Source organism: Peromyscus maniculatus, chromosome 6, assembly GCF_049852395.1.
Source record: "Peromyscus maniculatus bairdii isolate BWxNUB_F1_BW_parent chromosome 6, HU_Pman_BW_mat_3.1, whole genome shotgun sequence".
Classification (NCBI taxonomy): Eukaryota; Metazoa; Chordata; class Mammalia; order Rodentia; family Cricetidae; genus Peromyscus; species Peromyscus maniculatus.
The window spans coordinates 50577909-50604174 of record NC_134857.1 but is presented as its reverse complement, the minus strand read 5'-3'; the positions used below and the strand labels follow the sequence as shown (position 1 = coordinate 50604174).

The following is a 26266-nucleotide window of genomic DNA, read 5'->3' as shown; positions in this document are numbered from 1 at the left end:
CTGCTTAGCTGGGGGCGGATGGTTTTCATGCCGTTAGCGAATGGGACTCCAGCTGGGGCTGCTGTTGGTGTGGGTGCCCCACCAATGGCCTCAAATACCTTCAGGAGCCGTGCGCCCAGGAACTCCCTTGTCCTCTGGGAGAGGAGGAAAATAAGTCTCTTTCTTCACATGTTCAACTACCGAAGTCCTCTCTCATCCCAGAAAAGGCAGAGGCAGCTAGGATTTCATTTGGTTGCCTTCTATTTCTAAGACAGAGGAAGGGAAAAATATTGTTCCAGTTAGGTTTCTATCACTGTGATAACACTCCATGACCAAAAGCAACTTGGGGAAGAGTTTGTTCAGCTTATAGTTTCTAATCAATCATGAGTTTCTTTCAGCTTACAGATGATAGTCAGTCATGGAGGAGATCACAGCAGGGACCTGGATGCAGACACTGAAGCAGAGGCCATGATGGAGTGCTGCTTACTGGCTTCCTTCTCCTGGCTCACTCCATTTGCTTTCTTATAGTCCCTGGGGTCACCTGCCTGGGGGTGCACCACCCACAGTGGGCTAGGCCCTCCCACAACAATAGTTTATCAAGAAAAACGCCCCACAGACTATGACAAAGGAAAGAATCTTCTCAGTGGGAGTTTCCTCTTTCCAGATGATCCTAGTTTATGTCCAGTTGACAGAAACAAACAAAAACCAACTAACCAGCACAAATATAGACTATTTTCAGAAAAATAGAGTCTTTGAGATTCATTTACGTCAAGTAAAATCGTATCTTTTCACCTCTCAAACCCAACTTTGTCACAGCACAGACTTCTACTTCATGGAAAACATTATCAGTTTATCAAAATATATGTTATCTTCATGAATATTCAAAAATGCTTTGTGCTTTGCCAAGGAGAAATGCTATGCAACCAGCTACAGCTATTGTTGTTATGATGTGTGTATGAGATGGGAAGTGAACTGCAAAGGTCAAAATGCAACTTTGTGTCTCAGTTCTCCCTCCCCCTTACATGGGTCTCAAAGACTAACACCGATTTGGAAGGTTTCTAATAAATAAGAATAATAAATAAGATTCATCTGCCGAGGTCTGCAAGAACGCATGTCACAAGAATATCACAGTCAGAGGGGAACTCTGGAGTCCTATTGAGCAAAGCAAGAAGACACAGGCAATAATGTCTACATACCAACAACTGCCTGTGTCCTACTGCCCTGGAGAGCTTCAACCAGAAACCAACAGCACAGGCTTTGGGGACACAAACATCCGGGCAGCAAGCTCCCTTACCCACTGAGCCATCTCTCCAGCCCTAGGAGACACAAAAGCTTAAAGCTCAGCTCCAAATTCTAGTTTTGCCACTTAAGTCTATGAGGAAATATGAGTAAACGACTAATCAATCCGTTTCTTAATGTCTACTTCCATAGAATGGAATGGATAGTAACTATCTGACACATTCTTATGAAAATTAAAATTAGAGAACACGTAAGAGTGTTTTGAACACCACTGTGCCAGTTTGCTGTCACCGTGATAAAACTGACCAGAAGCAACTTAGGGTAGGGAAGGATTTCCTCAGCTTATAGGTCACAGCCATCACTGGAGGAAGCAAAGACAGGAACTCAAGGCAGGAGGAATGTGGAGCAGAAACCATGTGGTAATGCCGCTTCCTGGCTTGTTTCCCAAGGCTTACTTAGCCAGATTCCTCTTCAATAAATGGTGCTGGGGAAACTGGACATCCACATGACACGCAGAGGAGTGAACGCAGACCCTCTGCCTCACTCGGCACAGAAGTCAACTGACACTGATAAAAGACCGTACTACATGTCCTGAAACTCTGAAGTTCTCTGAGAAAACTCTACAAGACACAAGCAGAGGCTTTCTGCAAAGGACTTCAGTGGTTCAGGAAATCCTACCAAGAACTGAGAAATGGGATCACAGGAAGATAAAAGGCGCCTGCCTGTGCAGCTAACTGAGTAATGAGATGGCTTACAGGCTGGGAGAAAAACCTTGCTAGCTACATCTGTAGTGACTTAACATCCAGAACATAGAAGGAACTCCAAATAAATAAATACCAAATATCCAACTACTCAATCAATAAACGGACTAAAGAAATGACCAGACAGTTTTCAAAAGATAAAGTACAATGTCTAGTAAAGATATGGAAAATGTCGAACAGCTAGAGACATCAGGGCAATAAAAGTTAAAACTACATTTAAAGTCTGTCTAACATAGAAAGGCTACCATGAAGAGGGAAAAAAGAATAAAAGATGTCAGACAAAAGCTGGCAATAATGCAAGGTGAGGAGCCCCTTACATACTGCTGGGGGGACGTAAACTATGTACAGCCACTAGGGAGGCTTCTCAGAAAACTGAAAACAGAGCTGCCTTGTGACTCAGTTATACCAAGTGGGTTTATACTTCTGGGTTCATAGCTGAAGGGCTCTCAGCATCACAATCACCCTTGCACACCCATGTGGACTGCAGCCCCCAGGGCTCTCAGCATCACAATCACACTTGCACACCCGTGTTGACTGCAGCCCCCAGGGCTCTCAGCATCACAATCACCCTTGCACACCCATGTTGACTGCAGCCCCCAGGGCTCTCAGCATCACAGTCACACCTGCACACGCATGTGCACACCCATGTTTATTGCAGCACTCTTTGTAACAGTCAAGCTACGTAATCAGTTTAGGTGTTTGTCCATCAGGAGATAAATGGATAAAGAAAATGGAATACATATGCATAACAAGGTTTATTATGTCACTAGCTAAAAAATAGATGCAACTAGAGATCATCACCTTAAATGAAATAAACTAAACTCAGAAAGACAAATATCGCATCTTATCACTCATTTGTGTATCCTAAATGTTATATAAATACCTAAAACCGTATACGTGTGTGTGTGTGTGTGTGTGTGTGTGTGTGTGTGTGTGTGTGAAATATATAGGATGTGAAGGTCAAAGGGTTACTACAGTAAGAAGGGAGATTCCTGGCTCATGGGATGGGGGAGGAGAAAAGGAGTGTCTGGCGGGGTAATAAGAAGTACAAGATATACTTGAAAGAAATTATCCCTTTCTTTTCTACTTAATTTTATGCTTATGTATGTACACCACATGCATGCAGGAGCCCTCAGAGATCAAACAAACAACAACAAAAAAGGGAGCCAGGTCCCCCAGAACTGGAATTACGGGGGGTGTGAGCAGCCACGTGGGTGCTAGGAACCGAATCTGGGTCCTCTGCAAGAGCAGCAAGGACTTTTGACCAGAGTCATCACTTCATCCCAAAATACACACCAATAAAGACAACAGAAAACGAAAATACTTTTAAAAAACCAATTCCAAACTACAGTGGAAGCACTAAAATATTTATTACACTAGTCACAATGGTGATAGGTTAGGAGAAACTAAACGGGTCAGGGAACAGCTGTGTCATCTACCAGCTGTTAACCAAATAAAATATTACTCTATCACTGAAAACCGTTAGAAATAAAAACACAGGGGCTGGCAAGACTGCTCAGTGGGTCGTGATGCTTGCTGCCAAGCCTAATGAGCAGAGTTCAGTCCCCAGGACCCCCACAGCAGCAGGACAGAATCACCTGCAGGTTGTCTCCTGACCTCCACGTGTGAGACCCCATCACAGACCTCTATAACAAATAAATGAGAAATAAAAACATAAAGAATGACAGAGTAAACTAGCAGCCTGTCTACTGTACTTCTAAGAGGGCACACAGTTAAGAAATGCGAGATGGGAAAACTATATTTCACTGTTGCAGCTCTGCAAAACCATATTTAAACTGCCCACAAAAACACCTATGAGTAGCAGACCAGTCATCAGTGAATGTGCCACAGTAAGGCCTGAAGTGGCTTTCATTTCTACACTACCATGCAGTTACATTACTACACCCCAGTAATTTCAAATTTAATTTATCTTCAATGTTTTACTTCTAGCTTTATAACATTTCATGTTACTTAATATTTGTATTAAAATTTAATATTAAGATGACTGTAATATTATAAGTTAAACCTCTTAGTAAAGCAATATTAAAGTTACAGCACAAAATTACATCCTTAAAGTAGCTAAAATTCAAAATAGAAATTAAGAATAGAAATAAATCAGATATTAACTTTTAGTTAAAAACTACTTTAAAATAAATAAATAAACAAACAAACAAACCTGAGTCCCTAACCCCAGAATCACTGAAATCTGAGAAGGCATGGTCACGGCCAATAAAATGAAATCACTTTTTAAAAACTAAAGACAGCTAGGTCTAGTGGTTCACACTCTAATCCCAGCACTGGGGAGGCAGGGCAGGCAAATCTCCCTTGAGTTAAGGCTACCCTGGTCTACATAGTGTTCCAGGCCAGCCAGCACTACACAGTTGAGACCTTGTCTCAAAAAAAATAAAATAAAATAAAGACATTGTGCAGTTCCTGAATCCCGAAAAGGCTGTACTTTGTAACAAAATCTAAGTCCTCTGGAGAAACAAAATGCTAACCAAGGTGGGGCTGAGGGCACTGTCTGATCTCCGCAGCACTGGGAGCTGGAGCAGGGGAATGGATGATGTCCTGACCAGCCTGGGCTTCATAGCAAGACCTTGTCTCCAGGAAACAAGGGCCTTCCCATTAGAATAAGCCAGATGTTTTAAGTAATACGTAGTTTCACTATTTTAAAATGCATCCACATAGGAACATAATAGGAATAATACTCTGCAAGTTTAGAGAGCCACATGGTCAGCACATGTTTCACGGATTCCAGAAAGGACAGATGAAGCAAATTCACAGGCAGACTCACTGTTGTCTGAGTGATGCTCTTCCATCCACTCAAGGAAGGCACTCAGGGAAGCCTGCAGCTTTCCTACAGCATGGTTCTTCCCTCCAGGCTCCTCTTTCAGCAACAGCCTGCACCCATGCATTTTGTCTCCACTGCACGGGCCCAGGCACCTGACTCTCCCACCTCACCCTTCCATCATCGCTCAAATCACATCTGCACAGATGAGGAACAGGACTGCTAAAGCAAGGCTTTTACACTGTCCCTTCGCTCGACAGCATCCAGTGTCCTCAGTAACCCCAGAGGACAGCCCAGGACCCAGCCAGTTTCCAACGTAATACCAACAATACTTCAGCAGTGTCTCTAACCGCCAAGCCTTGACTCCTCAGCCTAGGGTCTCATCACACTGTGTGTACTTTGCCATTGTATGTCACAAGCAACTGTGACCAATAATAGTTTGAATACCAAAATGGGCTATTTACTTTTAAATTAAACTAGCAGGGCTGGACAAATGGCGCAGTAATTCAGAGAACTAGCGCTCTTGCAGAGGGTCTGAATTCAATTCCCAGAACCCACACAGTAGCTCACAGCACACTAACTCCAGTTCCAAGGGATCCAGTGCCCTCTTCTGGCCTCTAAGGGAACCAGGCATGTACATGGTGCACATACATGTAGTCAAAACATTCATACACATAAAAATAAATAAACCTTAAAAAGTAAAGAAAAACTAAACTAGCTAAGCTTAGCTTGTGCGGTGATTGTGTCTATAACCTCCTCTACTGGGGAGGTTGAGACAGGGGAATCACTTGAGTCCCCAAGGTCAAGGTCATTGTCAAAGAATGTAAGAAAGCAAAGATCCACCCTCAAAGAACTAAACAAAGATACAACAACAACAAAACCTGAGAAGGACTTCTGATCATGTCCACATACTTGCATTAGAAATAGGGGAGAGGGAGCCTGGCATGGTGGCGCACGCCTTTAATCCCAGCACTCAGGAGGCAATGGCAGGTGGATCAAGGCCATCCTGGTCTACAGAGCGAGATCCAAGACAGCCAGGGCTACACAGTGAGACTCTGTCTCAAAACAAACAAACAAACAAACAAAGAAGGTGGAAGAGGAAGAGGAGAAGAGAAACTGGTTTTCAATATGAAATGCCCCCTGAAGGCTCATGTGTTGATGGCTTAGTCCCCACTTGGTGTGGAGATGATGAAGTGACTGGACCATGAAGGTGCTGATTAACCCATCAAGGAGTTCAAAGATAAATGGCCTATTCTGAAGTAGAACCCAGGTGGAGGAAGGAGGTGAACAACGGCATGCCTTTGGAGGGTATATCCTGACTCAGTATCCACCTCTCACATACGCCACTTATTGGCTGCCATGAGGATCGCGGGGGTCTTCTACCTGGTCCTTCCTCCATGACAGTCCCTGTGTCGTGACATTTCTACTTTGCCACAGACGTAAAGCAATGAAGCCAAGCTGTGAAACATGAACCAAAACAGATCTTTCTTCCTTTAATGAGGTCTTGGATTTTTTCAGAGATTCCTGTCACGGTGCCAGGAAAGTGACTAACATTCCCATCCAGGATCTTTTGAAAGCAGCATCACTACAGTACCCTCCCCCTGCAAAGCAGCATCACTACAGTACCCTCCCCCTGCAAAGCGGCATCACTACAGTACCCTCCCCCTGCAAAGCAGCATCATTACAGTACCCTCCCCCTGCAACGCAGCATCACTACAGTACCCTCCCCCTGCAAAGCAGCTTGCCTTGCTTCAAACTATGCACGACAAATAAATTTTCTAAGCCACTTTCTGATCTTAAAAAGCAAAAGAGAGTGGGGGGGGCGGCGGCGGCGGCGCACGACTTTAATCCCAGCACTCGGGAGGCAGAGGCAGTCAGATATCTGTGAGTGTAAGGCCAGCCTGGTCTACAGAGTGAGTTCCAGGAAAGGCGCAAAGCTACACAGAGAAACCCTGTCTCGAAAAAAGAAAAAAGAAAAAGAGGCTGAAACAGGAGGATCTTGAATGAAGGGCCAGCCTGGACCATATAGCAATACACTATCACAAAAAGAAAGAAAGAAAATAAAAAAGGAGGGGGGGAGGGTGAACAAGGAGCCTCCGGAAGAACCAGAAACGGCGGGAGTCTTCGTAGAACCATTCTACTCCATCAGGACGGTGACAGCGCCATAGAAAGTTGAAGGCCAAGCATTTTATTTGATGGATTATCTGCTCCCGGTGCTGAGAAGTTTACTTTCCAAATAAATGCACTCAACATAAAATAGGTAACCTAAAACCACCAGGCATATCGAAATGCACCGTATCCAAATGTGGAGGATACAGTGAATGGGTTCCAGGATGACGCTGTTGACGGAAGTCTGATCTAAGCAATGGGGCCGCCTATTGTCTTTCATCTAATCATGCATTTTGCTCCCTCTGAACCGTTTACACACCTTTCCTTCTATCCAAAATGTCATCTTCCTCTTCCCCCTCCACCCAGTCTCTACTAAAATGCTAGGATACCATGGAATGTCAGTTTCTTCTCACAAGTATCCCAGATTCCACAAGCTCTCTCAGACAGGCCACCACATACTTAGGCTGATGGATAGATACCCTATATCTCTCAGATTCTAAAATATTTCACCTCCCCAGAGTTAGAACGAGCTTCCTGAAGAGCTAGGGAAATAGCGCTATGGACAAAGCGCTTCTCACATAGGTCTGTGACCAGAATCTGGATTCCCAGCACCCACAAGAAAACCAGGTAGGTGTGGTGGCCCATCTACAGCCTCAGCACTCGGGAGGCAGAGACAGGAAGTCCTCAGGGCAAGCTGGCTGGCTGGCTAGCTAGATAGCCAGATTAGCAAGGTCCAGGATCAGTGAGAGACCCTGTCTCAGCAATTCACGTGAAAAATGGTTCACCTGGCATCAACTTCTGGCCTTAAGCTACATATACACACACACACACACACACACACACACACACACACACACACACACACACACGTAAGTACAAGCATATGAACACACATAACTCACACATTTGAAAATATACATGCACATCACACACACACACACACACACACACACACACACACACACACACACACACACACGAATGCTTCCTGAGGGCAGAGAATGCACTGACTCATCTTTGGACATCCTACAGCTTAACCCTGATTTCCACATGTGGCAGACCACACAGATAACAGCTGCTGGTGCCATTGAACTGGCTTTCTTATCACTATGTTTAGAAGATGCACAAGGTCACAGCCAGTCTCCCACATTCACTTGCCAAGATGTTCCTAGGAACGGAGAGAGGATCTCATTGAAGGGGCGGGGGCGGGGGTGGGGGTGGTGTAAAAGGACCTTTTGTTTTGTTTTGTTTTTAAGAAATGTTAATGTACCATTTTAAGCCAAAAAAAAAAAATCTTATTTTCTCTTAAGGCCCAATGCATTTCTCCCTAGTAAACCCCGAGGTCTCTTGCACACTATAATGTGAGTTAAACATTTACTAGCCTCAGTAGTAATGTCTGAAAAGCAGATCATTGACTGTATCATTTGTAATTTATTTAGTTAGAATTACATCTTATTTCAGAGGGAGCCAATGAAACTTAACATAAATACATACAATACCACAAGATAATGAAATGATGTATGTAAAGGGAGAAAGAGAAACGGGACAAAAGGAAATTGTACAAAAGATAAGCTATCCTGGGAGGAAGGTTAGCATGCCAAATGATGTGTTCTTTGAAGTTCTACACATTTCCTGGAGAACAGAGGTTTGGCTCTCAGTACTTCTAGAGCAAAAAAAAAACAGGATGACTGGGTTACATGATTCAATACCCATAAGATGTAAACAAAAAGGTATTGGGGTACTGTCTCTCCCTTGGTCTTTATAGAAAGGATACTGTATAATGCTACAAAATTCTCAATAACAGCCTCGCAGCCGATTTGTCAGGGATTTGGAAAACCTTTCCCCATGACAACCCGCACAGACAAAATGACAGCACACAAGCAGACAAGCATGCGCTGCAGAAGGAGACACGCCAGCAGGCGTTCGAGAGACCCAGGTAGGAGGCTCCTGTGGGTCTAGATTTCATTCTGACTAAACTAACCTGAGACACAGAGGCTCCATACACCACTTGCCTTTGAACATAAACAAAGTTTGATGTCCATGCCTGTGATGTGTCTGGGGTTTTGTGACATTCTCAGAGGAAAGCCTGGCTCAAAACAACTATTACTGATCAGAATTAAGAACCTGGACGCGAGGCCCAGCGGCGGCCCACAGAGGTAGACAGGCCCGGCGGCAGAGACAAACAGACTCAGGTAGGCCTGCGGCGGGGGCCCGTGGAGGTAGACGGGCCCAGCGGCGGCAGCCGACAGGGATATTCAGACCCGGCGGCAGCTGGCAGAGACTTTCAGGCCCAGCGGCGGCCCACAGAGGTAGACGGACCCAGCGGCAGCCCGCTGAGGTAAACGGGCCCGGTGGCAGCGGCCAACAGGGACATTCAGGCCCAGCGGCAGCCGGCAGAGACATTCAGGCCCAGCGGCGGCCCGCTGAGGTAAACGGGCCCGGCGGCAGAGGCCGACAGGGACATTCAGGCCCGGCGGCAGCCGGCAGAGACATTCAGGCCCAGCGGCGGCCCACAGAGGTAGACAGGCCCGGCGGCAGAGACAAACAGACTCAGGTAGGCCTGCGGCGGGGGCCCGTGGAGGTAGACGGGCCCAGCGGCGGCAGCCGACAGGGATATTCAGACCCGGCGGCAGCTGGCAGAGACTTTCAGGCCCAGCGGCGGCCCACAGAGGTAGACGGACCCAGCGGCAGCCCGCTGAGGTAAACGGGCCCGGTGGCAGAGGCCGACAGGGACATTCAGGCCCGGTGGCGGCCCCCAGAGGCAGACAGACCCAGCGGCAGCTGATAGGGACATACAGGCCCGGCGGCGGACTGCAGAGGTAAACAGACCAGGGACGGAGACAAGCAGACGCAGCTTGGAACAGGGACGCCCCTAACCCCAACATCTGGGGAAGAAGCTATCTCCGTGGGTCAGAACCAGAAAGAATCTGAACACTCCGTCTGAGGACAACCCAGGGCCCAGCTGCTGATCCTGTGAAACCCAACAACTTGGAGGTGTTGGTGAGACTACCCTGCTCAGCTGAAACCCATCTGGGAGAGGATTCAGATGCCTACAGTTTAAAGTCTGAAGAAACAAGATCAGCTGAGGAGTTGACAAATGAACAAAAAGTGACCTGAGAACACAGAAGAAGGCGCTACCCAGACACCAAACCAGATCACCAGAATCATAAGTATATAATTCACCGATCGAAATCAGCTGCCCCTGAAGAAATAGCCCAATAGCACCAATTTAACCAAGAACCACTACTAAACCAAGACTAAAAATTAGAACAAGAGAGGCACTCTCAGACACAGACACCACCTGCACCTCACAGAGGAAAAGATGAGTAGACGCCAGTGCAAAAATACAGGCAACAACATAAAGACCTATATGGCAACATCAGAACCTAGTGATTCTACACCTGCAAGACCTAAACATACCATGACAGAAGAAACAGAAGAAATCAACCCTAAAAATGACATTAAGAAGATGATAGAGGCCCTTAAAGAAGAAATAAAACATTCCCTCAATGAGGAAATAAAAACTTTCCTTAAAGAGGAATTGAAAAACTACCTTAAAGAGGAAATAAAAACTTTCCTTAAAGAGGAAATAAAAAACTCCCTTAAAGAGGAAATAAAAACTTCCCTTAAAGAGGAAATGAAAAACTCCATTAAAGAGGAAATAAAAAACTCCCTTAAAGAAATGGAAGAAAAAACGAACAAAAAATGGGAAGAAATCAAAGAAAGCCAAGAAAAAGCAATTAAACAGATGAAAGAAACATTCCAAGATCTGAAAAATGAATTTGAGACAATAAAGAAAACACATGCTGAGGGAATGCTGGAAATAGAAATCCTGACTAAACGAACAGGAACTACAGAAACAAGCATAACCAACCGATTGCAAGAGATGGAACAGAGAATCTCTGACACTGAAGACACGATAGAGAAAATAGATTCGTCAGTCAAAGAAAACAATAAAGACAAAAAAGTCCTAACACAAAACGTCCAGGAAATTTGGGACACCATGAAAAGACCAAACCTAAGAATAATAGGGATAGAAGAAGGAGAAGAATACCAACTCAAAGGCACAGAAAATATATTCAACAAAATCATAGAAGAAAACTTTCCTAACCTAAAGAAAGAAATACCTATGAAGATACAAGAAGCTTACAGAACACCGAATAGGCTGGATCCAAAAAAAAAGTCCCCTCGCCACATAATAATCAAAACACTAAACACACAGAATAAAGAAAAAATATTAAGAGCTGCAAAGGAAAAGGACCAAGTAACATATAAAGGCAAACCCATCAGAATAACACCAGACTACTCAATAGAGACTATGAAAGATAGAAGATCATGGACAAACCTCATGCAGACACTAAGAGACCATGGATGTCAACCCAGACTATTATACCCAGCAAAACTCTTAATCACCATAGGCGGAGTAAACAAAATATTCCAAGATAAAACCAGATTTAATCAATACCTGTCCACAAACCCAGCCCTACAGAAAGCACTAGAAGGGAAAATTCAACCCAAAGAAGCTAAACACATCCATGAAAAATCAAGCAATAGATAATCCTACACCAACATACACCACAGAAAGACAACACAACACAACCAAAAAAATAACAGGAATTAACAATCACTGGTCATTAATATCCATCAATATCAATGGTCTCAACTCACCTATAAAAAGACACAGGCTAACAGAATGGATTAGAAAACAGGACCCATCCATATGCTGCATACAAGAAACACACCTTAACTCCAAAGACAGACACTACCTCCGAGTAAAGGGCTGGGAAAAGGTTTTCCAAGCAAATGGACCTAAGAAACAAGCTGGTGTAGCTATCCTAATATCTAATAAAATAGACTTCAAACTAAAATCAATCAAAAGAGACCAGGATGGACATTACATATTCATCACAGGAAAAATCCACCAAGATGAAGTCTCGATTCTAAACATTTATGCTCCAAATACAAAAGCACCCACATTCATAAAAGAAACACTACTAAAGTTTAAAACGCACATCAAACCCCACACATTAGTAGTGGGAGATTTTAACACACCACTCTCACCAAAAGATAGATCTACCAGACTGAAACTTAACAAAGAAATAAAGGACCTAACAGATGTTATGACTCAAATGGACCTAACAGATATCTACAGAATATTCCATCCTAACACAAAAGAATATACCTTCTTCTCAGCACCCCATGGAACCTTCTCAAAAATTGACCACATGCTTGGACACAAAACAAATCTCAACAGATACAAAAAAATTGGAATAACCTCCTGTATTTTATCAGACCACCATGCCTTAAAGTTAGAACTCAATAACAACAAAAATTATAGAAAACCCACAAACTCATGGAAACTGAATAATACCCACCTGAAACATCAATGGGTCAAGGAAGAAATAAAGACAGAAATTAAAGAGTTCCTAGAATTCAATGAAAATGAAAGTACAACATACCCAAACTTATGGGACACTATGAAAGCAGTGCTAAGAGGAAAATTCATAGCTCTAAATGCACACATAAAGAAGATGGAGCAATCCCATACCAATGAATTAACAGCACAACTGAAAGCTCTAGAACAAAAAGAAACAAACTCACCCAGGAGAAATAGACGCCAGGAAATAATCAAATTGAGGGCTGAAATCAACGAAATAGAAAACAAGAGGACAATACAAAAAATCAATGAAACAAAGAGTTGGTTCTTTGAAAAAAATCAACAAGATAGACAAACCACTAGCCAAATTAACCAAAAGGCAAAGAGAGAACACCCAAATTCACAAAATCAGAAATGAAAAGGGAGACATAACAACAGACAATGAGGAAATCCAGAGAATCATCAGATCATACTTCAAAAACCTGTACTCCACAAAAATGGAAAACCAGGAAGAAATGGACAATTTTCTGGATAAATACCAAATACCAAAATTAAATCAAGACCAGATAAACCATTTAAATAGACCAATAACCCCTAAAGAAATAGAAACAGTCATCAAAAGTCTCCCAACTAAAAAAAGCCCAGGACCAGATGGTTTCAGTGCAGAATTCTACCAGACTTTCAAAGAAGAACTAATACCAATCCTCTTCAAAGTGTTCCACACAATAGAAACAGAAGGAACACTACCAAACTCTTTTTATGAGGCTACAATTACCCTGATACCCAAACCACACAAAGATGCAACAAAGAAAGAGAACTACAGACCAATCTCCCTCATGAACATTGATGCAAAAATACTCAACAAAATATTGGCAAACCGAATCCAAGAATACATCAAAACAATCATCCATCACGACCAAGTAGGATTCATTCCAGGGATGCAAGGGTGGTTCAACATACGGAAATCAGTCAATGTAATACACCATATAAACAAACTGAAAGAAAAAAACCACATGATCATCTCCCTAGATGCTGAAAAAGCCTTTGACAAAATCCAACACCCCTTCATGATAAAGGTCTTAGAAAGAATAGGAATACAAGGAACATTTCTAAACATAATAAAAGCAATTTATAGCAAGCCAACAGCAAACATCAAATTAAATGGAGAGAAACTCAAAGCGATACCACTCAATTCAGGAACAAGACAAGGCTGTCCACTCTCCCCATATTTATTCAATATAGTACTAGAAGTTCTAGCTAGAGCAATAAGACAACAAAAGGAGATCAAAGGGATACAAATTGGAAAGGAAGAAGTCAAACTTTCACTATTTGCAGATGATATGATAGTATACATAAGTGACCCCAAAAACTCTACCAGGGAACTTCTACAGCTGATAAACTCCTTCAGTAAAGTGGCAGGATACAAGATCAACTCAAAAAAATCAGTAGCCCTCCTATACACAAATGATAAAAGGGCTGAGAAAGAAGTCAGAGAAACATCACCCTTTACAATAGCCACAAATAATATAAAATACCTTGGGATAACACTAACTAAACAAGTGAAAGACCTTTTTGATAAGAACTTTAAATCTCTAAAGAAAGAAATTGAAGAAGATATCAGAAAATGGAAGGATCTCCCATGCTCATGGATAGGTAGGATTAACATAGTAAAAATGGCAATCTTACCAAAAGCAATCTACAGATTCAATGCAATCCCCATCAAAATCCCAACACAATTCTTCACAGACTTGGAAAGAAAAATACTCAACTTTATATGGAAAAACAAAAGAGCCAGGATAGCTAAAAGAATCCTATACGATAAAGCAACCCTTGGAGGCATCACCATCCCGGACCTCAAACTCTACTATAGAGCTATAGTAATAAAAACAGCTTGGTACTGGTATAAAAACCGACATACGGACCAATGGAATTGAATTGAAGACCCTGACATTAATCCATGCACATATGAACACCTGGTTTTTGACAAAGGAGCCAAAACTATACAATGGAACAAAGAAAGTATCTTCAACAAATGGTGCTGGCATAACTGGATGTCAATATGTAAAAGATTACAAATAGATCCATATCTGTCACCATGCACAAAACTCAAGTCCAAGTGGATCAAAGACCTAAACATAAATCCAGTTACACTAAACTTAATAGAAAAGAAGATAGGAAGCACTCTTGAACGCATTGGCACTGGAGACCATTTCCTAAATAAAACACCGACAGCACAGACCCTGAGCACAACCATTAATAAATGGGACCTCTCAAAACTGAGAAGCTTTTGCAGGGCAAAAGACACAGTCAATAAGACAAAAAGACAGCCAACAGATTGGGAAAAGATCTTCACCAACCCCACATCTGACAGAGGATTGATCTCCACAATATATAAAGAACTCAAGAAACTAGACATCAAAGCACTGAACAGTCCAATTAAAAAATGGGCTAAAGAGCTAAACAGAGAATTCACAAAACAAGAACTACAAATGGCTGAAAAACATTTAAAGAAATGCTCAACATCCTTAATCATCAGAGAAATGCAAATCAAAACGACTCTGAGATACCACCTTACACCTGTCAGAATGGCTAAGATCAAAAACACCAATGACAACCAATGTTGGAGAGGATGTGGAGCAAAGGGAACACTCCTCCACTGTTGGTGGGAATGTAAACTTGTACAACCACTGTGGAAATCAGTATGGCGGTTTCTCAGAAAATTAGGAATCGAACTACCTCAAGACCCAGCCATCCCACTCTTGGGCATATACCCAAAGAATGCTGATACATACCATAAAGATACATGCTCAGCTATGTTCATAGCAGCACTATTTGTAATAGCCAGAACCTGGAAACAACCTAGATGCCCATTAACGGAAGAATGGATGAAAAAAATGTGGTACATATACACAATGGAGTACTACTCAGCAGAGAAAAACAATGAAAGCATGAAATTTGCAGGCAAATGGATGGAACTAGAAAAAATCATCCTGAGTGAGGTAACCCAAACCCAGAAAGACAGTTATGGTATGTACTCACTCATTGGTGGATTCTAGATATAAAATGAACAATCAGACCACAACCCATAGAACCATAGAGGCTATATATATAGCATGGAGGTCCCTAGGACGACTGTGGCATATAATAAATTTCAGTTTTACTCAATTATTGAAAAAAATAGCCAAATGAATGGAAACACATGAACTATGAACCAAAGGCTGAGGGGCTCCCAGCTGGATCAGGCCCTCTGAATAGGTGAGACAGTTGATTGGCTTGATCAGTTTGGGAGGCATCTAGGCAGTGGGACCAAGTCCTGTGCTCATTCCATGAGTTGGCTGTTTGAAACCAGGAACTTATGCAGGGACACTTGGCTTAGTCTGGGAGGAAGGGACTGGACCTCCCTGGACTGAGTCTACCAAGTTGATCACAGTCCTCGGGGGAGGACTTGTCCTGGAGGAGGTGGGAATGGAGGGTGGGCTGGGGGTAAGGGGAGGGCGTGGGAGGGGGGAGAATAGGGGAACCCATGGCTGATATGTAGAACTGAATGGTATTGTAAAATAAAAATATATATCACAAAAAAAAAAAAAAAAAAAGAACCTGGACGCCTGGATCCTGCAGGCAAGGCTACAAGGCTTCTCATCTGAGCCTCAAGACTGAAGCTCCTAATAAGCACTTGAAGTAAATTCTTCTGATATGAAATATGAACTTTTCAAGCTATGTGCCAAGATATATATGACCTTTAAAACAGGAATGCTTAATAGCATGTGAGCATAAAGCAATCCAATCACCTAGACAGATCTTAGCTAAAATTGCATCAAAGGATTGGTGGGTTTTCTTCTATACAGTACTTAAAAGAAAAAAAAAAAAAAAAAAAAAAAAAAAAAAAAAAAAAAAAAAAAAAAACAGAATGTCTTTTACCTGAGGATGAAATTATAAGTAAGTGCACTACCAATCATTTTCCTAGATGGTATTTTTTATGTTTTTATTTGTTTGGTTGGTTTGGTTTGTTTTTTGTTTATTTGTTCATTTGTTTGTTTTGAGATAGGGTCTTACTAAGTAGCTCTGGTTGCCCTGGAACTCACTCTGTAGACCTTACTGGCCTTGAACTCACAGAAATCCACCTGCCTCTGCCTCCCATGTGCTTGAAACTAAAGGCTTGGGCCACCACACTTAGCCCTTAGCTGTTATTTTTGAAGTTTAAAAATAGCACCCTTTCTATCTACTGACACAAGCTGAGCTTCATTTGTAACCTTTGGTTGTTTTAATCTTATGTTACACAAGAAAACCATTGCCATAGCTTCAGATACATTCACAAGCAGTCAACCATCTGCCCATAATGTGGTGGATAGGATGTTTCAAGGGTCCAAGAGAATAAAACTAAGAACCTGGTCCACTGGATCACAGAGATGATGCTCTTTTAGACCTTACGCATCTAAATGAAGTCAGAGCCATCCTGTCTAGTCTTCAGCACAGGTCCAGAGATGCATTTGTGCTCACTCAACTCATAGGGAGCCTGAAGTACAAATCAGACTACCAATTTATTAATTTATCATAGGGAATATTCCTTTTCACTAATCAGAAAACATGAACCTGATACCAGAGTGCTACTTTCTCAATGTTCATAGAATCCTCAATTAATACTCGGAAGTTTACCAGACCAGATATTAGAAAGAAGACACAGAGAATTTAGGGAATGCATAATAAGTTAGTTATGGGTACCCAACAAGCTTCTTCCTAGTGACGAAAGTTGTGATTCCCACAGGTAAACCATCTCTCCCTTGGTTATCACTGCCTCAACATGGCAGACTTCCAGCTGCTTCTCTCCACTGAGTACTTCCAACTAAGACACAGTACTAATGAAGAGGATTCACCTTATATTCATTATTATCCTCCTTTTTTTTTTTAATAAAATACCTCTAGATAAAGCTGCTTAAGCAACTGGCCCACGGTCACAGCTGTTACTAAGTCACAGAGATTCAGATCTTAAGTCAACGCACATAGGCTGTAGATCCAAGCTGGAATGGCTACCCACTACAGCACAGGCCTGTCCGCTCAGCCCTGGGGAGCTGGGCAGGAGGGCTGGTTTAAACGATTGTTCCTGTGTTCCCAGAACGCCATAAACACACCACACTGTCATTTCTTGTCTAAGAGTCTATCTCTCTTATTAGGCTGAAACTTCTGGAGAACAGAAGTGATGTTCAGTCACCTTTGTATCTAGAGTACTTTATATCTAGATAAACATGCGAGCTTATTTGTCCGGTTAAAAAAACCAGCAAACCCAAAGCCCGAAACTAGCCATATAGGAAGGTCACAATGTCTCTGGCCATCAGCACCTCATCTAAAAAATGATGAAATCAATATATAAGGATGAAATATACAAGAACATGTCAGTTCCCCTCTGACTAACAGCACTTTTATGGCTTATCAGTATGAATTATCACAAATAAAATTCAACTCCTTTACCCTCTGTGCTGTGTGTGTGTGTGTGTGTGTGTGTGTGTGTGTGTGTGTGTGTGTACATTCATATACACACAACTAATAGTTCAGGGAAGACACCTCTTCTGAAAGGATGTAACTATCATCCAAAAAGTCAAACAGTGGCACCCTCCTCTGGTGGAATGTTAAAGGAGCCAAGGACACAAACGATAATAACTAGATGGTGGGCTTTTCTTCAAATGATATAACTAGAGAATGAAAAAGCAAGAGAGAAGTCACCCAGTAGTAGTACCTGCTATTATCACAACCCCAATAGCAACCTAATAACTCATTTACAGCAGCACTTCCTCGTTTACTTTTTTAAGGTAAAAGAAAGCCAAAGAGAATTAACTGACTGCATGTCATAGGAGGAGATAAAACAATCGCTCTGTTTTTGTGAGAACTGATAACGTTAGCCATTTTGCAAACAGCAAGCGTTTTAACATAAGGTGCGATGAAAAGCATTTCACGGTGTGGCTAATGGTGCTCATCTTTCCACTTAATACTTCTTCAAATGCAATGAAAGCTGAGTACACGTAAAACACTGAGTTCAAGGAAAGCCTCCATCACACCCTTTTCTGAGTGGTGTATCTACCCCAGACACTGCTAGAAACTTCTCACCCGAAACTTGTGGTTCTGCAGCTTCCAGGTCTTGAAAGACTCCGGTGAAAAGATTTTAATCATCCAACCACAAGTGCAAGCCCAAATCATGCCAACATGTCCCATCCAGACAACCACAGGCCAGTGTTCTACAGCACTGACAGTCCATCAAAACTTCTAGAGGTGTGCTTCCAAAACCCAGATACAGGTTATCAGCAACTGTCTTGCTCTAGATATATAATAAACAGGTTTATTAAATTACTGACAGGGAGAAAATCAGTTTCCTTCACCCCACTGAGTCCAGGCACATAAAATGGCATTATGAGTCAGTCATTACACGGTCACCCTAGTCATTCAGGTATCTTTTTGCTCAGTGTGCAGGGTCTCCTATCTAATTAGCATCCTGTGGTCAGGCGGAGTAGAACTGCAAACCGCCTCGAGACGATAAAAGTACAATGAACAAGAAACTTTCATTCTGAAGGACACATTAGAAACAGGCAGGGGGGTGGGGAAAATGTTTAAACACTAATCCCACTCTTATCAACTAAGCTTCCCAACTGTTTGGCATTCTCTGCAAAGTTGGCAAGCAGACACCATACCCGGGCAAGATTTGCAAATGGTGAGTGGAGAATGCAGATAAGATAACCCATCAAAAGCTTCCTCGGTGTTTACCAAAACAAAATCAAAAAGCCACTGGACCAAAGACCAAGCAAACACCCGAGGAGAGGGCAGTCCTACAGCTCCCTGGAGCCCACCGGGAGCAGGAAGATGGGGAAGGGTGCGGTGGAAGGAAGAGGCAGAGAAGGAATAGGTGATAAGGAATGCTGCCAAGAAAGACGTGGGGGAGCATGATGCAATCAAACTGTTACAAATGTCCAACTGAGGCAGATACAGGCTCGGGAGCTTAGCTCTGAGCCACATTTTAACACTCACTTCACCTGGGCACTGGCCCACGGGGCAGGACCTCCAGGAAACCTGAGACTCCACACTCTCCAGTGTCAAATGTCGCAGAAATTTACGAGAAAGACCTAAAGCGGGCTTTGGCCCATTTCCTGCTCCCAGATAAACCCCTAACAAAGGCTTATAGAAGGAAAGAGACGTCAGTATTCCCAAGCTGGCCGCTGCACAGAGGTCAGGTGTGGCCACCGCCTGCTCTGTGCACAGCCACCTCTGCAAAAGCCGGGCAGCCAAAACCCACGACCAGTGAGGCGTCCCTGTCCCCCGTCCGATTGCACTAACAAAGTTGACAGACTAGGGAAGAAGCACAGCGTTGCCGCTGGGGGTCCTTCCCAAGAGCGAAGGTAGTGGAAGAAGTCACAGCTTCCTTCACCTTCACTGAGTCTATACAACAGATGCAGGCTTCTTCCCTTTAGGGGTGCACCGAAGATAGCGTCTTCCTTCACAGCTAATTCGCCTCAAACTCTAGAATCGGGACACTGAGGCCCGGGGACAAAGTTCACAGCATATACTATTAATTCCCAGAAAACTACCAGTCATTTACTGGCTTCTGACCTTGGGAACTTCGTATTAAAAAGGCACGGAATATCCAGTGCCTATCTCTCGGCTAAGCTAAACGCTCGGATGCATAGCAGGGTCTTGGCAACTTGAATCACATCTGTCATCACCAGGTCATCACCACGCCCCTCTCACCCAGATCTGACCCCACCAGGCACGCGACGCCAGGTTTTTCACACAGACCCAAGTAACTCCTACCTCACCGCCGTGCCCATCGAAGATCCCGAAGATGGACGGGTGCGTCTTGTTGGCCAAATCGGTGAGAACTTCGAAGCGATCTTCCATGTGGTCTCTCCGGCCCTGGATGGAGTACACCGCCACATTATGGCTCTTGAACTCCCAGGTCTTGGAAAACTCGGCCTCCAACACATCAAGTCCTCCAAGGCGATCGTTCTGCATAATCTCGGCCACCTTGCCCTTCACCATCTTCACCGCGTCCCGGCTGGACTTGACGATGGTCTTCACTTCGTCCGTGTGGAAGAAGTAACTCCACAGAGCCAAGCTGATGCACAGCAGAAAAAGCGTCTCGGGTCTCAGCAAGAAGTAGCGCATGATGCGACCCAGCAGAGACAGCAAAGTCATTGTATCCTCTATCATTTATTATCCCTAGAGCCCCGACCAGCAGCAGCGACGCGCGCCCCGCAGCTCGCGGGGTCCGAGCACTGCGGGCACAGCCCGCGGGGGACCGGGGCGAAGAGGCAGCCGGGGCCGGTAGGATGAACCCACGGCGGGTCGGAACAGGAGCCCAGAGCGATGGCAGTTTCCCTTTTGTCTAGGCAGCCCCGAGGCCCGTGCCCGCCGCCCGCGCCGCCTTCCCTCCCCGCGCTCTTTGTGAGACCGCAGCGACGGCGGCGGCGGCGGCGGCCGCCGCGGGTGCCCTGGGTGGGCGACAGGAATCAAGTTAAAGTTGCGCCGAGCCGGTCCGCAACGGTGAACAGGATGTCGGGGTGCCGAGACGCCCGCGCGGTCCCTTTGGGGTCCCCCCCTCGCGGTTCCCGGGAGCGATCGGCAGGTGAGGAAGCGCAGAGAGCGCAAGAGCCCGGCGGCGGCGGGCGAGGGTTGCACGTCCCCTCGGTCGCCGCTGCAGGCGAGCGTGGAGACAGCGGAGCGCTGCGATTTCGTCACACAGCCCGGGGGGAGCCCGAGACAATAAAAGTTTTGCGGGCGCCTGGGCAAAGACAAGGAGACACCGAGCCGGGAAACGCAGCAACGATGGGTGCGGAGCCGCGGGCAGGCTCTGCCTGCCTCTCCCCGGCACCTCGCGGCTCGGCTCGGCTCGGCTCTGCTCGGCAGCTCCCGGCTCCGCTCGTGCTCGCCCCGCCCCGGCTCGCACACGTCCGCCCCGCCCCGCCCCGCCCCTGGAGTGGAGCTTCCAGACCGCGTCGCGCTCTCACCCGACTAGGGGGCCCGAAGGAGCTCGCAGTGGCGGACGCGCGTGGGCAGCAGGCAGGTCGAGGCAACCGCGGGGGCGGCGGGAGGGGGGCGGCCGCGCGTCCAGCCGCCGGGGTCGAGCGGATGGTCGATTCTGCCCGGGGGGCCGGCTCCGGGGGATAGTGTGATAGTGACGCCACTGCCCGGATCATTGGTTTCTCGGGCTGCGCGGCTGCCAGCTGGGGAGCCGGGAAGCCGTACACGAGCGCGTCCCCCTCCGGCACGCTGCACAATGGTGCCGTCCACGCCTCCCCCTTCCTAAGGCTAGCAAGATGGGACACATTTCTCCCGGCTCGGGACTCGAAACGGAGTGATTATGTTTGGCCACACGAGGCGGTCGCCAGCGAGGCCCGGGTGGATCTCCCGAGAGGCAGGACGCAGTCCCGGGCCCCAGCAGCTTTGTCCCTCGGACGGCAAACCGAGGACCTCAGAGCCCGACATTAGGCTTGTAGAGCAACCTCGGGAGGTCCAGGAAGGGCTGGCCTCCAAAGACTGGGGCTGTCCTGGTCGCCACGCTCTCCCGGGGAGACAAGGAGTGTCCTCCGCCAGCGACTCTGCCTGCGGTTCAGGTTAGAAGTCTTCTGGAGGCTCCGAAGTGACAGCTACCTCCTCCGTCCCTGTAGAAGATGGATCTCGGCAGGATAACTTGAAATGTGGGCGAGGGCTGGTCGCCTAGAGTATGAAGACGTGCACTTTAAAGGAAAATTTTCACTCTCTCTACCCCTGTCCACGAAAAACGGTGCTGATCCACTGGACTGGAGTTCAGGCCTCCTGATACCCTTCCAGCCAGTGTGTCCCCCAAACACTTCTGCCTTCTTTTGATCCCAATTACGTTTTAAGCCATAAAGTATAAGCGTCTCGGTAGTGACGCACGCCTTTAATCCCTGCACTTGGGAGGCAGAGGCAAGTGGATCTTTGTGAGATCAAGGCCAGCCTGGTCTACAGAGTGAGTTCCAGGACAGCCGGGATTGTTACACAGAGAAACTCTGTCTCGAAAAACCATGTGTGTGACTGGAAAGAAATATAACAAAATGTTCAATCAGTAAAGTAGTAACTATAGCAATTCTCATTTTCTCCTTCAGATTTTTGTATATTTTCCATAACTGCCAAAGTTTCTACAAAAATCTAGACTTCCCTCACAACCAGAAAGAAAAGAATAGTTAATAATTTAAATGGCACATATAATATGATCCCGACAATATAAACATAAATAGAAGCGGCAAGAAACAAATAGGAGGAACTGTTAAGAACATATTTTTGAAAACTAGGATACAGTCTTCAATATGATTATGAGCTATGGCTTTCAATATTGTCCACTTGAGTAAGAAGATGTAAGTTCAAAACAAATTGGGTCAATTATTCAGTATTCAAGAGGTTCCAAAATCAGATAATAAATTAAAAATTCTTTAAGAACTGTAGCTAAAGAAACTCTGTCAAAAAAAAAACTGTGTGTGTGTGTATTTAGGAAAACAAATTATTTCTTACTGTAAATTACCAGATTTGAGGTTATTAGTCCTTTTGTCCATAAACGGTGTCTCTTAGAGCAAACACAATTTGTAGATAAACATAATGAATCTCTATAATATATTCTTGTGGCCCGCAAGACTGGGACCTCTGCCTGGACTCTGCATTCCAAGTGCAAGAACTAGAGAACACACCCCTAGACACGTGACTTGTTCCCTGAAGCCAAGCAAGCAAGATTACCATACTGGCTTAACATAATGAATTAAGTAATAAACCTAGACATCTTTAAATTCTGTAAGGCTGTGCTGTGACATTTACATCCAAGGGGTTCATCTGTAAAAATCAAGAACATTTTCAAGAAGACCCTCTAGGCATTTTCCTATTTCTGTTGAGAAATTTCATGTAACTTACAATTTTTAAATGCCTGAATAAGCTTTTGTTATACTTTACCATAATTTGAATATGCTAGAAAAACAAGAAACTTTCCACTAATGCCAAATTGACTTTTGCTCACTCTGATTACAAAGGTTTGGTTTTGTTCTTTTTTTGAGACAAAGGCTCTCCTTAGCCTTGGCTGGCTTGGAAGTCACTGTGTGGACGAAGCTATCTTTGAACTCATGAATCTTCTGCCTTTGCCTTCCTAGTTCTACCACACCCGTCTGCAAGAGTTTTTAGATATATATGTATTTGTTTCCATCCATACAGCAATCTTCTAGTGAAGACAGAGAGCTGTTATTTGTGTTTATGGTCTGAGGAAGTTAAGGCCAAAGATGTTAAATATCACAATACAGAAAATAAGAAATTGAACCCAATTCTGATTATACAGTACTCCAACATCCATTGATTGCCAGTGATACATAGATGACTATAAAAGTATCATTTTGGGCTGGAGAGATGGCTCAGTGGTTAAGAGCACTGGCTGCTTCTTCCAGAGGTCCTGAGTTCAATTCCCAGCAACCACATGGTGGCTCTCAAACACCTGTAATGAGACCTGGTGCCCTCTTCTGGACTACAGGGACACATGTAGGCAGAACACTGTATACATAATAAATAAATAAATCTTTTTTTAAAAAAGTATCATTTTTATACTTATCTAATGACATTTCCATAAATCTTGGTTACAGACATTGCAACAAAAACTACATGAATTCTTATGAACCACATTTGGGACAAAGACTGCACTGTTAGCATCTCACACAAATACAAATAAATTGTCCTTCACCTATGCAGTAAAAACCCTGTTGCTCAAGTGAAATGTTTTCTAAACTTCACAGGAAAGAAAGAGGTAGTGTAAAATGCGTACTGTACAAGTACTCTATCGGTACAAAGAACTTGGTAATGAGCACTGAGCTAATAGCAGTCCTGGGTTCTCATGTGATAGAACAATGACAATTACCAGGTAAGGACTGGAAAGATGACCTGTTGGTGACATGCCTGCTGCTCAAGCCCACTCAGGGATGAGAACATGAGTTCATATCCTGTCTTAGTTACGGTTTCTGTTGCTGCAAAGAGGCACCATGACCACAGCAACCCTTATAAAGGAAAGGAGTAACTGGGGCAGCTTACAGTTCAGAGGTTTAGTCCATCATTATCATGGCGGGAAGCATGGCAGCACACAGACAGACATGGTGCTGGAGAGGGAGCTGAGAGTTCTACATCAGCATCGAGAGGCAGCAGGAAGTGACAGTGATCCTGGGCCTGGCTTGGGCTTCTGAAACCCAAAAGCCCACCCCCAGTGATGCACTTCCTCCAACAAGGCCACACCTCCTAATAGTAGCACTCCCTGCGAGCCTATGGGGGCCACTTTCATTCAAATCACCACAGATCCCAAGCAGCTGTGTGAAAAGCTGGGCCCCATTTTTGGGGAAGTGGAGACAGGGGCATCCCTGGGACTTGTTGGCCCGTCAAATGGGTAAGCTCTACATTTAGGGTGAGGCCTTGTCTCAAAAAAATAACCAGTCAATGTATTCTCTAGTATGATGTTTCATTATGTCCTCATCTCTTTTTGTTTTTTCTACCTTGTACGAAGTTATAAACATCTAATGTGGTTTATCTTCTAAGCCTTTGGAGAATGAATGTAGAGACTGAAGAGATGGCTCGGTGATTAAGAACTCTTGCTCTTGCAGAGGACCCAGGTTTAGTTCTCAGCACACACATAGGAGCTCAAACCATCCACAACTCCAGTTCCAGGGAATTTGATGTTCTTTTCTGACCTCCGAGGGCACCAGGCACGCACATAGTGCCCATATTGACAGGCAGCCCAAACACTCAGACACATAAAAGTAAATAAACCTGAAAAACAAATTGTGAAAAGAAAACCTGTGAAGGAAATTCCAAATCATGTAGAAATTCTCTGCACATCTTAAACTTGTCAATTATCACTTTGAGTCATGCTCTTAAGTTTTTGTCATTTCTATACAAATATGTGCTTTGTGTTGAATAGGAGTGTGTTGAATACTTTTTCTGGCGTTCTGCAGTATATGCCTCTATATGTATAACCTTTTCAACTATACATATGGAAGGGTGCCTTAAAGTGTTGTTTTGAAGCACAACCTTAATTCATACAGACATAAAACAATGGCCTGGTTGAAAAGGACAGTACCAACCATGAAGATTTCTCCTGCACTTCCTTTCCCGCTGTCCTCCATTGCTATTGTACTGGGCAATATGTCGGCATCCGGAATTATTTATGCTCAGTTTTTGCCTAGGTTAGTTTCGAGGTTTTGTTTTGCTTTTCTTTTTCTTACGTAAAAATCACTGTATTGCAATGAACTTACAAATAAAAACATCACGCACCTAGATTAATGAAGCCACTGAAACACACCGTGGCCAGGTCCCAAACCCTATACATCTCGGTGAACTGCTGTAGAGTTAGATTGGCCATTCTGAAGCCCTGGAGCCTCACTCAGGGCTCTGTACACTTTTATCAATTCTGTTTGATGCAGTTATCTACCACATAAAGGAAGGAGGAAGGAAAGAAAGACGGGGCAGAGTTGAAACAAGAAAAACAATTAGCTTGTGTTCTCTTTCATGGGGTTTTGGAGTTTTGAAACGCTACCTTGCTCTCTGTAATCCTCTAACACTGGCCTGTTACCCAATTGTATTTCCATATCCCCACGCATTGTTACATAGAGCTGAAATTCCATCGTAGTGCCGATGTACCGTATTCCATAACTAATATACTCGTCCTCCTTACAGAATCGTCTGGTTGCTAAGGTTTTTTTGGGGGGGGGGGGTTGTTTTGTTTTGATGAATGATCTCACGAATTGATATGTGTTTTACCTCATGGTGTGCATGTGTAGAAGTCTATCCAGGGTACAGACATGGGAATGAAACAGCTAAAGTAATAGGGAATGAAAACGTTCAGCTTTATAGTGTATCATTCAAAATGTTACTTCCATTTGCAGTCCTACCAACAGTGTGACTAAAGCTCCGTAATGCGAGGGACCATGTGCATTCTGTCATGAAAGTGGTTTTCAGTATCAGTCCTTTCAGTAAATTGTTGACATGCCTGTAATAGTTAAGCCA

The 26266-nt window shown here is 44.2% G+C and overlaps 1 protein-coding gene across 1 annotated transcript in view; it reads right to left on the bottom strand.

The window, feature by feature from the left end:
- Nucleotides 1-20440, bottom strand: part of Ppm1l (protein phosphatase, Mg2+/Mn2+ dependent 1L) — a 284889-nt gene extending 264449 nt beyond the window's left edge. The window contains exon 1 of the mRNA XM_006972641.4: nt 20042-20440. Coding sequence (XP_006972703.1) covers nt 20042-20440 — 399 coding nt within the window. The remainder of the gene's footprint in view (nt 1-20041) is intronic.
- Between the last annotated feature and the right edge of the window lie 5826 nt (nt 20441-26266).